Source organism: Hyposmocoma kahamanoa, unplaced genomic scaffold (assembly GCF_003589595.1).
Source record: "Hyposmocoma kahamanoa isolate Upper Pololo Valley unplaced genomic scaffold, ASM358959v1 80, whole genome shotgun sequence".
NCBI lineage: Eukaryota > Metazoa > Arthropoda > Insecta > Lepidoptera > Cosmopterigidae > Hyposmocoma > Hyposmocoma kahamanoa.
This window is the reverse complement of record NW_020654051.1, coordinates 6492570-6505628: the sequence shown is the minus strand read 5'-3', so window position 1 is coordinate 6505628 and position 13059 is coordinate 6492570. Positions and strand designations below refer to the sequence as shown.

At 34.9% G+C, this 13059-nt stretch overlaps 1 protein-coding gene across 1 annotated transcript in view; it reads left to right on the top strand.

The window, feature by feature from the left end:
- Window positions 1–292: 292 nt before the first annotated feature.
- LOC113233886 (probable aconitate hydratase, mitochondrial) overlaps window positions 293–13059 on the top strand; it is a 24932-nt gene continuing 12165 nt past the window's right edge. The window contains exons 1-7 of the mRNA XM_026469114.1: window positions 293–434; window positions 741–821; window positions 964–1107; window positions 4056–4247; window positions 4373–4559; window positions 5923–6009; window positions 12173–12351. Coding sequence (XP_026324899.1) covers window positions 402–434; window positions 741–821; window positions 964–1107; window positions 4056–4247; window positions 4373–4559; window positions 5923–6009; window positions 12173–12351 — 903 coding nt within the window. The 5' untranslated portion in view covers window positions 293–401. The remainder of the gene's footprint in view (window positions 435–740; window positions 822–963; window positions 1108–4055; window positions 4248–4372; window positions 4560–5922; window positions 6010–12172; window positions 12352–13059) is intronic.

Below are 13059 nucleotides of genomic sequence, written 5' to 3'. Positions count from 1 at the left end.
GCTGTACATACTGTCATTTTACTCCACTCCATTTGTAAATCATCGAACAGACGTAATTCTTTCTTTTTTCGTTTACAGTTATTAATAAATTTGAATTTTATATTATATAGAATTGAAAGTCTCATCAAACAATTTTAAGTTAATGAGAAAAGATTGAATGGAAAGATTTCAAAAGATGGCAACCCTTTCAATAAATTTTGGCATGATATCAAAACGTCAAAATTGCCAAATCTGCTGAAGCTGCTGGAAGCAGCGAGCGTGTGGTTGATCCCTGAATTTGTTACTGCTTCTAGCAGTAAATTAGCCACCGAAGATTGGGATCGACCCATGTTGCCCTCTTTTGATTAATTATATAAGTCTCTTTCATTCTTTTCTGTAAAAAAATTGTAAGTCCCGCAACCATGGCTCACTGTATGAGAGTTGTGCATGGCCAGGTAAGTCGCATTATTTTATTCTAAAAAGTTCATTAATAACTAGTAATTAGGGAGATAAAGGGAAGTTGCCTATTATCTATAATTTATAGACCAGTGTTTATAAATGGAGTTATCAAGAGTCATACGATTAAAGCGACAAATGAGTATTGTAAATGATGGGTCAGGTCACTTGAGGTAAGGGTCAGAAGGTTCATGAGGTTATGAAGGTGGCAGGGTTCCGGATAACCGGTATTTACTACGTAGAGCTCGATTATGTCACGTGCGCCAAGGAATTTTAATTACGCTTAATGGAGATTTTATTTTCAGGGTAGCAGGACGAGGGTGGTTCTCTTGGAAATCCAAAAAAGATGTTTCAGCGTGTCTCCGTTGTCAGCAGCCGCCGCTCAGGTACCCCAGAATCTCTTCAAAGTGATTATTTCAGTAATTTCAGTGACAATTAGACATTGTTATGTAATCAGTATATCATTGGAGAAACTTGAAGTTTTTGTGCAAAGTACGTTGTTTTCAAGTTTTTTTCGGGATGTTGTAGGTGGCGATGTCGAAATTCGATAAAGATGCGCTGCCATATGACAAGTTGTTGAAGAATTATGAAGTGGTACAAAAGAGGTTAGGTCGCAAGATGACCTTGTCCGAGAAGGTCCTGTATTCTCACTTAGAAGACCCTCAAGGACAGGTAAGTGTATTTGATGTCTATTTCCACTTTGAAAGAAATATTTGTTGTCTCTCTATATCTTTTAACAGATGATCTTACGAAGTATTGAGTGGGTGAACTTGGAAAAATAATGTTAAAGTTGTATGTTTCTACAAAAGTTTTTTAAGTCTACTTTGCTAAATGTATTCATTTTGAAATGATTAACTTGGACGGCTGAATATTAAAGTATTCTCTATTAAGAAATTAGACATTTTTATTTTTATGAAATTGAAATTTTGAATCTTCACATAAAGCATTTATAATTTAATGTAGATCGATAGATTGATAAATAGAATGAATTAATGTTGAAGAAATCATTTAATTTAGTGGGTTGTTTTTTACCCTAAGCTTAATGTTATTCATTTTATGAGTTGGAATGAAAAATTAAATCACTGCATTAAAGCATTTAAAAATAAACTTAAGTTTAATAATAAAATTATCTAGAGCCCACTAACAGATTGTATTTGTAAACAAAAAACATGACACTTTTCTTGAGAATTGATATTACAATGTTTATTGTAGTGATTCAAAAGAATCCACTTCTTGATAAAGTTGTTACGAAATGTAGTAGCAAGGTTATTTTGTAACGCTCAAATTCAAGGTAAAAAACATATTTGCTCCTCCCTGTAATGTTGTATTGATGATTTTCTAGAATAGGGGCCTACCTCGAAAACTTCCTGTTTCATCAGGAAGATGGTTTTAAAATCTGAGGTATCTTGCACTGAGGAGTCATCGACTCACATGATTATTTTCATTGACCGAAAGCTCTACATGTTTGTCACAAAAAAGTTTAGCACATTCTGAAAACAGCTGTGTGATAAGACCAAAATCCTTTAAAACTTCGAATTTTTTTTTTGTAAAATGAAAGTTGCACCTTGCTATAGGCACAAACTAAACTGCCTTCTTTTTTAACTGCCTTCAAAAAAGGAAGAGGTTCTCAATTCGACTGTATTTTTTTTTTGTATGTATGTTACGCGATAACTTTGGTATTTGTGAACCGTTTTTCATGATTCTTTTTTTTGTTGGAAAGGGGGTACTTCCATAGTGGTCCCATTTCATTTTGAAGAAAATCATCCACCTCTAAGGGTGGCTGTTCACACATGAAGATTCATTTTTATAGATAGCGCCTAAATTGTACGTAAGGAGCATTGACTTACAAATAAATGGACGACGGGTTTAATACAAAAACCACGAAAAAAAATGTCCCAAGTCAACCTATTTAAACGTAGTGACATGTAAAGGAATATGAAAAAGCTAAAACGTTGAATTTAAATTGTAATGTCATCGCAGTACTGTCTAATTTTGCTTGCTTCGCTGTCAGTCGTACAAACGAAGACTAAAGCGTGAATGACGCTCTGTATACGATTTTAAGTCAATGTTAAGGAGCAATTATTTTAATGGTTGATTTTGCTGTCTCCAATTCAGGGCGTTTATCTCTCAATATACTTTGAGTAGTGAGAACCAATTTTTATCATCTCCAATGTCAAGTCCTGTATAGTGGCGAATTAGTCGATAATCCAATAGAACTTAGCAAATAGATGTAATTCCACCTACTTTTGAGGTCAGATTTTTTAGTACTCTATACTGAGATTATTATACTTAAGGTCTAGATCTTGCTTGTGTAGTGAATGTTGTTCTATTACAACAAAGATGACATTAATGAACTAAAACTAACTACTAAAACTATATGGTTATGAAAATCATCTAAATCAAACTTAGGTAATCATCCCTTTTCAAAATTTTAACTCCATAAGACTTATCTTGTGCCTTAGCCCACTCTAAAACATTTTTAAAATTGCTAACTTACCGAACTTGAACTAGTTGGTTATGAACTTTATGCAAATTTATGTCAAATAAATTATTAATACAAAGATCGAACACAGACAAAAATTCATTTGATCCGGCTGGATTCGAACCAGCGTCTTCAGCATATAAGGCCGACGCTCTCCCAACTAAGTTACAGAACGAACCAGCAGACCCAACGAATTTCTCTATGTGCTTGTTGCAGATCTTTGTTTTTCGATTTTTAACTTTTTGTTTTTTGTTAGCGACATGTGAGAAATGTATTAAAGTTTTTCTTCACTCAGCCAAGTGCCTTTACAGCTACCAGCGGCTGACTAGACATCTCGCTTTTTATAATATGAAGTTTATTGACTATCATGATGCTTTACTACCATGTTATTCAATTATTTATTTGTGAAATTACTGCACTAATTTGTTATTCAGAGATCAAACACAAACAAAAATTAATTTAATTGAACTGGATTCGAACCAGCGTCTTTAGCATGATATGCTACATAAAAAATAATTTAATATCACCATAGTAAAACATCTTGTCAGTCAATAAACTTCATATTATGTCAAATACTTTGAAAAATTACTACATTACTTTGCTTAACACTTCTTTACATTATAATAGAGATCTCTCTTAAAATCACGTTTACTTACATGTTTAATGTTAGTAATTTTTTAAACATTTAACTGGCATATAGTTAGTAATAATTACTGTCGCATATAAACATTTGCTATACCATGTAATAGTAAAAGTACCCTTAATACGCATTGTGTTGCCGGCCTTTGGATTAAGATCTTAAGGACCGGTGCAGATGACGTTATAATAATTGTCACAATTATTATTTCCGCTCTGTGACAGCCCTTGCATATGTATGTATGACTGCGTGGGCGGCGGCATTGCGCTATTGTAAAGAAAATATCGTACTACTGTGGTAAAGGAATGAGTGCTTATAATTAGAGCTAAACAAGAACTTATTCTCACATTGTACACATGTTCTTTTAATTTAGGTGGGGTCGTAGGGTCCTAGGGTGTTGTCAAAGCTAAGATGCTCCTGGTTGGAAATTTAATATATCCAATGAACATAATATACACAACGTTTTTTTCTTTTTTTTTTATGAAAAATTCACGATCTTAGGAAATCGAGCGTGGTAAAAGCTACCTTCGTCTGCGCCCCGACCGCGTGGCGATGCAGGACGCGACAGCTCAGATGGCAATGCTGCAGTTCATCTCGTCAGGTCTACCGCGCGTCGCCGTACCCTCCACCATCCACTGCGACCACTTGATCGAGGCTCAGATTGGCGGGGAGCAGGACTTGGCTAGAGCTAAGGTTTTTATCAGCTGTTACTGATCTTTAGGATGAAATGAGATAGCATGATGAACACATAAATAGTGCATATTACTTATAAAGTTTGTTTTTTCAGTAAGGACTAAATGTTTTGTTCTTCACCATAGGACATCAACAAAGAAGTATACAAGTTCTTAGAAACAGCTGGTGCGAAATACGGCGTGGGATTCTGGAAGCCAGGCTCCGGTATCATCCATCAGATCATCCTGGAGAACTACGCGTTCCCTGGCCTGCTTATGATCGGCACTGACTCTCACACACCCAATGGAGGTGGCCTTGGAGGTCTTTGCATTGGTAGGATATTATTAATAAAATTATACATAAAAAAAATTAACAATCAAAGCATAACAATTGTATAATAAATATTTAAAAATGGTGTTGCAACTTACCGCTACTTGACATATAATATCTACAGTGCCAGATACAATAAATTTCAAATGGCAAAATAAAAAAATCATTAAAAATTTGGGATGGTTTCCACTTTTCAAGTTCGGAATTAATAAACCTTGTTTATATTCGGGAAGGATATTATAATTCCTTAATTGTTTGTAATAATAATAATTTGCCATAAAAGTTACCAGGAGTATCATATACTCTAAGAAAATTATTCATTTTTATTAGAATCCAGTTTTAAATATTTTTTAATTTGCCTGTTAACTTTGTGGGAGTGTAGGAAGTTTTTATTTTTAATAATATCAAGTGATGAGATGAACAAGTACGTCTGATGGTAAGCTACGCGCCTGTCTATAATAGTTGCAGTGCTTTCAGAGCTTTAAATTGCAAACATCTGAGGGGCACTCCCACTGTGCTTGTCACATTGAGACAAGTTGACAAGTCCCATATTTCACATTTTCATAAAAATAGGCTCTTGTACATTATGCTATTTATTTTCGTATGTACCAACTTAATAAAGCTTTATTTTAGAAATAGAGAAATGAAAAAAAGCATTAATTTTATAATGGATTCAGTTAATCATCCTTAAGAAGAGACTTGACAGTGCACTCAACTTACCAGGAGTGGTGCATCGTATTGGCTTACTACCTGTCTTAATAAAACAACTTCATGAAGTTTTATTTTAGAAATAGTCCGATGAATTATGATGGTCTCAGTACCGAGTGCTAAAAAAAAATCGATCTCAAAAGTTCGTGAAATACATCTATTTGCCAAGTTTTATTGAAATAGGTTACCGGAAGTGCGCGAAACCGGATTCATCCCCTAGTTTGCCACCCATAGAGGTGGAATATTTTATTCAAATTTAAATTTGACCACTACTGAGGTACCCTCTTTCCAACAAAAAAGAATTATCAAAATCCCTTCTCAAATGACTTATCGCGTAACAAACATACAAAAAAAACGACCTCCTTCTGTTTTTTTAAGTCTGTTAAAAAGTAAAAGTAATTTATTATTCTTAGTTAATTATTCTTAACAAAGACTTTAATTAATTATTATAAAGAAGAATTTCTGGTTACATGTTTTTATTTAATTATCCATTTATTGCACAATAGTACACAGTATAGCATCGTACACCATCAGGACCATCACAGAATCTTTTATGTGTTATAGTTTATTAATTGTAAATAAATATCAATTTTTAATCTCTGCTTATGTTACAAGTTGTACATTGTGTTCCACGTGTATAGTTTTATGATATTATCAGGTGTGGGTGGTGCCGATGCCGTGGACGTGATGGCCGATATCCCATGGGAGCTAAAATGCCCGAAGGTCATCGGTGTCAAGCTTACTGGTAAGACTTCTTGTTAAACATTTTGTTACCTATAAATGGGTGTACAGTAAAAAAAGGGATACGTCTGCATTGTCGATATCGCCAGCAAAAGTTTTCTAAAAAAAAAGAAATAATATTCTCTGGTAATGTTTAAATTGGACGTAGTTAAGCAAAAGGGATCCAATTCACAAAATTAACAAAAAATGAGTTATGTTCACCAAACAGTTCCTAACACATTTGAACAGAAACGAAACAATGAAATATATTCAAAAACCTGCATCCCCAGACTTCTTGTGACAAAAGTTAATGTTAGATAGCTGCCTTGCGTACCTATTGTTTTTTTTACTGTAAAATACCAAATGTTCCTACATTGTATTGCTTTCAATGTACATCGCAGAGAAAGAAAGGAAAAAATACGATTTTCTTAAGACAAATGCAAAGTGAATTTTGAAAATTACATAATATTTAGATACATAACAGTCTCCACTCAGCATTTGCCGGGTTGTGCATATAAAACAACCCGACGCCACTGGTACTTGAAACTTGCTCAGCTTTCAAAAGCAAACATTCTCCCCTAATCGCCATGCGACTACCTTTTTGAATATGAATAGAAATCATTAACAGAACAAGTTTAACAAGAGCTACAACCTAATTTATGCCCTAAAAATATACCTATGTACTTTTTTAATATGTCACATGGTATTATATCTACGTTGTAGTACTCTCCATTATTCTGGATTCGCCGTAGTCCTTGCCTACACTAGTGCCTTGCCTAACAAATGTTATACATTTGTTGTATAGCATTGAAACACCATAATTTAAATCGAGTTTTGAGGTTTTCGCGATCGACTGTTACACATAGGAAATTAAACTGTTTTTTCGTATCGCGTATATTTGTTTTTTCAAACAAACGAACGTTTCGGGTCCTTTACTTGCTATTGAATATCGTCAGAAAAATCTAGTTGAAATTATCGCATGTGCAGCGCGAGACATAAATGTTACGTGAACTGTCACTCCTTTGCACGCGCACCTACCTCAGGAACCGACTCAGTTAAGCGGTAGATTTGTACATCTATTTGACATCACTTACAACTGGATACAGTGAGTCGATTCAGAACCTTACGATAACTCAGTTGTCTACCGATTCGATTTCTTTTCATTTTTATGCACGACACCTGAATAGAATGTCATACTGTCGTATTCGAAACCGAACCAAAATGACGTCACACCCGTACGATTACTCGACTTTTTCGACCGGCAAAGGCTAGAAACGTTATTCAGAACACAGTTATCGAATGAAAGTTACCGAATGTCCTATTGATTACATAGCAAGAATTAATATGGAAGTCTCTTATTATTATAAATAAAGTCTGGATTTTGTTCAATTTTATTAATTTATTTTAACTCGGGAAGTGCCCTTCGATTCGAGAACGTTTCAATTAAATTATCTAATAGTTCTGAATCGGAGTCTAGGGGGTCTACTCTCGTTGTCCGTCTGACGTCCGTCTGAAAAAATAACTGTCAAATAAGTAATATTCGACCAAATTAAAAGACAACCTCAAGTATGAAGCTTCACTCGCATCATGCGTCTTTTAATTTGGTCAAGTATTACTAATTTAACAGTTATTTTTTCGGACGGAGAGTGGGAGTAGACCCCCAGGTCCGGAATTCTTGAGAAGTAAATCGTAGATACCGTTATGCAATTTTGACCTGTTACTATTCCAAGTAATATGTTTCTCTAAATATTACGTTATATTTTACGAGAACGTAACTTTCGGTTTCCCACTTTTTTTCTTGAATTTATAGATCATTTCGAACTCATTTTCTCAATATTTCATTACTTAAAAAAAAGGCAATTAAGCAACGTACGTAACTTTTTCTATATTTTTCTCTGCGCGCGTAATCAACGTAACACACGTAGTTGTTTATTGTGTTATAAATACCCGCGCATCGCATGGCTGCCCGCCAAGCCGCCATAACGTACCGCATTTTTTTAAATTCAACGCACAGACCTGGATACTTATATGTATGTGGATTCTATATGTACATAAAAATGAACGTGGGGGTAGTTTTTTCGCAATTTTTTTTGCTAAGTTATTAATACAATTATCAAGAATATAGCCAAATCTTTTTGTTGCACCCTGCCTACCTAACTGCCTTGTTGAGACCATAGATTTTATATCTATGGTTGAGACACTAGTCTCTGCGCAATACACTATCTCATATAAATTGCTAATTGACTACGCCCGCAGCGTTAATAATCAGCTTTGTAAATAATTTTGCAAAGATAGGAATGATATGGGAAAGGAAACTATTTTTCAGTATTTAAATCACGTATATTTGTTTTTTCAAACAAACCAACGTTTCGAGCCCTTTACAGGTCCAATGGTCACGGTCAACTTAAATCCTTAAATAGTTTGATTTCCTATGTGTACAATCGCGAATAATCACAAAAACTAAAAGAACTCGATGGGAATGATATATTTCTTGAAGCTGTTTAATAGAATTATGAATATCTACGAACTATTAATCATATAAATAGGCCATTTAAAAAAATAACTTTACACGCTTAGAAAAACGTAACTGGACTGCATTTTACAATTTTACAATCATCAAAACGGTAGTCGGTAATCATGGCTATGCATATTTATCATGGCAAACTTTACGCACTTTATCGCTCTTACTGGCTTGCATTTGTGATAGCTTGTCGGGCCAAACCAAGCGCATAAAGCCAACATAATATCTCATGCGATTAAAGACAATATCTAAAGCTAACAAGTATCAAGTTCTTAAGTGTCGCATTGTGTCACGGACATTAGTCGTCTATTAATCTGAATTTCACAACGGTCACATGATTCGCTCTAATGATAGCAGGCACGTTACACTACACTTATAATTATGATTGTATGTTTTACATATCTTTGTTTATAAGCAATTCTATAGATAAGTATTTGTTTATAATGTCAATGAGCTTTTGACATCTAATTTAATGATACCTACAAGATAACGTATTGATTTTTATGACATGATGGTGGAATATTTGACGGAAACTGACATCTCTAAAAACAATTAAAATTCATCGTGTTAAGGTTCAAATTGTGAGCATATTTGTGCATATATCGGATAACTCGATCGAACTACGAGAATATCCGAATGTAGTTTCCAAGTTGATGACGATTTTATTTCCTGTTTAATGCGTTAACAGGAAATTGGGATGCTCTCAATCGACACTGAGTAGTATAGGCTGATTTCGTGCATTCTAAACTCGGATCATTCCAAACACGGCACACGTACAATTGATGGCCGTAGTCATAAATTAGCTTTTTTTATATAATATCAAGTGACGGGACGAACAAATCTTGCGTCTGATGGTAAGCTACGCGCCTGTCCATAACAGTTGCAGTGCCACTCAGAGCTTTCAATCGCAAAGATCTGAGGGGCACTGCGACTTCGTCCATAACCCTGAGACATACGTTGATATGTCCATGTGCCTGTAATCCCACCAGCCCACCAGCACCCTTACTTTTCAAAACCGGAACACAGTAATGCCGACACTATTGCTTGGCGGCAGAAATAAGTAAGGTGGCAGTACTACCCTGAACTCTTTCACAAGGAGCTCTACTGCTGCTAACCGGTACCTTGTACCGGGATTTATCGGTATCAGTTTGGTTAAGGCCAGCACCACTCTCTCTCTTAGATTTAATTAACTAGGCTCTTACCAATTTAATAGGCCAATTTGTTCTCTGCAAAGCTTTTTATTTGACCTCCTTACCCGAAAGTTTTGTTTGTTTGTAGTTAAAATTGCTGATTCCGGTTGCCCTCGTCCACGCTTGCATTCTACTCAAATAGTATATCAAAAATAGAGAGCGAAATCTCAAATTCTTTCCATTTTATACACATTTGTATCAAAACAACGTTTTCAGTTAATTATGTTCTAAACAAAAAATATATTTCATAAAATAAGAAGTAAACAAATCATAACAATATGTGTACAAGTAAAACCCACTACAGTGTAGTTCACACTATTCTCACAAGGTCGTCCGATAACAAACGTATGACACGCTAAAAATTATAAAAGTTTATGTCAACATGTTAGACATAAAAAAAACGACGCCAATATTCATTTCACACAACCTGAAGTTCTAAAACTCAATTGCGCCATCTATTGCACACAAGAACGACTTAACAAGCGGACTTATTCAAAGCAGCAATTTACCCCAAACGAACTTAATTTAACAATTTATACTACAGGGTAATTTCTACGTCAAACTTGCAGATTATATTGGTATAAAACAAGTTGGTAACGATAAACTCTGCTGTTACATATATTATTTCATATAAAATTCACTAATTGTGATCAAGGCTATGCACCTCTGTTGAAAAAATACGTAAAATATATCAATAGGTCCTTGATAACGACGGATGACGTCAAAGTAAAATAAACAAAGGCATTCAAAGCATCTTCGCGGAGTCTATAACAACTTTCCAATCATATTTTTGGTGATTGTACTATAATAACGTCTGTAGGTAGGGAATCCCACTCCATAGCCGTTCATTAATGTTACACTTATGGATAAGGGCTTGTATTTTTATTTCTAAATTTATACTTGATTGTCAAATTTCACTAATCAAAAATCGAACTGAAATAAATATTTGACACTGTACCATAAATCTTCTGCTTATTGTATCTGTCCAGTGACGGATTCGCCTTAAGGCCCAGTAGGCCCGGGCCTGGGCTTCCAGATTTTAGGGGCAGCGAATCGTGACAAAAAATTCACTGATCATAACAAGAAGCAACTCAAAGTACCTAAATATTCTAAAGGCTCACGCACATTATGGCGAGTCGCACTGCACCGCATCGTATAACAATAATCTTCCTAAATCACTGTCGTACATTTTATGTATAATCACTACATATTATCACACTACCGCGTCTGCTATTATAGTTCACTAAATTTCTGAATCGATTTCGATAAAAGTTGGCAATAAAGTAAATTCATTATGTAGTCTACCAGTATAAAATATGATGTGTGCTGAGAAAGGGGCGGCTGGTTACGTGGCCTGGGGCCTAGGGCGGCCAAGACTACAAATCCACTGTATCTGTCTAATGCTGGCTATAATTTTGAAAGGGTTTGCTAATCGGCGTTTGTTGCCCAGAGTGCGCACGGTGTGCAGGAAAGGTATGTCCTCCTTTCGTGCACCCTATATGAATGAACAATGATTACTTTAATATTTATTTATTTCCATCTCATTCATTCATAAATGTAGACCCAAATAACACACAAAAAAATTACACGATCGTCGTTTGTACAGGGTCAAGAGCACGTCACGCTTTACACTTAAGACATAAATCCAACTCTATTCCACTTACGATAAGAACGGTTCAAATTACAAAGTGTCAAGCTTGATGTGCTGTTGACTGTACATACAAGAAGTATGTATAATTGTATACATTGGAATCTTTTTTATCTGCAAAATCAATCTTAGAAATCTGCGCAAATGCTCTGCGTCAATTTGATAAGATTGTATCTCAGATAGGTGCTTGCGGCAATATATTTGTGGGAAGCAACTATAAGTGTATTGATAGCGAAGATAAGTAGATAAAAAATGCATAATTGTTTTATTAAAGATAAACGATGACTATCCTGAAAAATAGTTTCATTTCCTATGTGTAACAATCGCGAAAACCTAAGAACTCGATATAAACGATGACAATAAGATTTTAGATCCAAACCACGTTGCGAAGTTTAAAGATATTTTTATTTGAAAGTTATTTTAAAGAGTTTTTTGATATTTAAACTGGCATACAGGCAGTCGATTCACCTGATGAAAATGTTACTGATTTCTTTGCATTCGCCAAGATTGGCGATCTTTCACAGCTCATAGTTGGTATTAGCAGTATTTCTTAATTTATTATGTTATTGTCGAACTAGTTGGCTGTGTATTTCTACGTATACAATTTCTGTATTTTATTCTATTATAATTATTTTTATCTTACGAGTATTGAATTTGAATAATTTTGTTGTGTAAGTCTGTAAGTTCATGAGTATTTCTCTATCGCACAGACACACAATTCTGTAACGCTAATATGCAGCTTATTGATGCAAAAGTCGCACTGTGTGTGAAACTCTTTATAGTGCGCCTGAACTATGGCCAGCAAGTAAATTAATAATGATTATTACAGGTAAAATGTCCGGATGGACCAGCCCTAAAGACGTGATCCTGAAGGTAGCCGGCATTCTTACCGTAAAAGGTGGCACCGGTGCCATAGTCGAGTACCACGGCCCCGGTGTGGACTCCATTTCCTGCACTGGTATGGCCACCATCTGCAACATGGGTGCTGAGATCGGAGCTACAACTAGTGTAAGTTATTTTTAATATACATGTAGTGATTTTGGTTGGATCGGCTGAATGACCACACAAGTTTTTAGAAGTCTCAATGGCACGTGTTACACCGGTTTTGCCTATATCTACTACATGATTTTTCTTTTTTTATTGTATTGCTTTATATGGACAATTTAGATATATTATTGTGTTCACTCACACGCCCTTATTACTATAGTACCGGCACGTTATGATGGCCATTTTGTCGTTTGTCCGCTAATCAAGTTTTGTATTAATTCATAACTACGTTAAAGGAGTTAAATAACTGTACATTGTTGTCAATAAACGCGCAGTAAAATTTATGGATGTATAATTTTACGACACAACTCAGAATTTGTTTTTCGATATTCGACATTTAAAAAAATGAAATCTAATACGATCGTCGTTTGTAGGATCGCTGGCCAGCATAACTTCTACCTCCGGCAAACTCGCGTCAAAGCTCAATGCAAAACAAAGCAGTTTCGATTTGACGATATATAGTAAACATTTTAATTTTAATTTTATTAAAACTAAAACTTTTTAATCAGCTACCCCTTGCAACACTAGTTATAAATCTAAAAACTTATAGATGCGACTCGCATTTGATTATATTTTTATATTCAATACTCAATGGAGATTGGACCTCACTATTGTAATCTGTCGAATCGGCCATCATAGCGTGCCGGTACTGTAAAAATATACCATTAG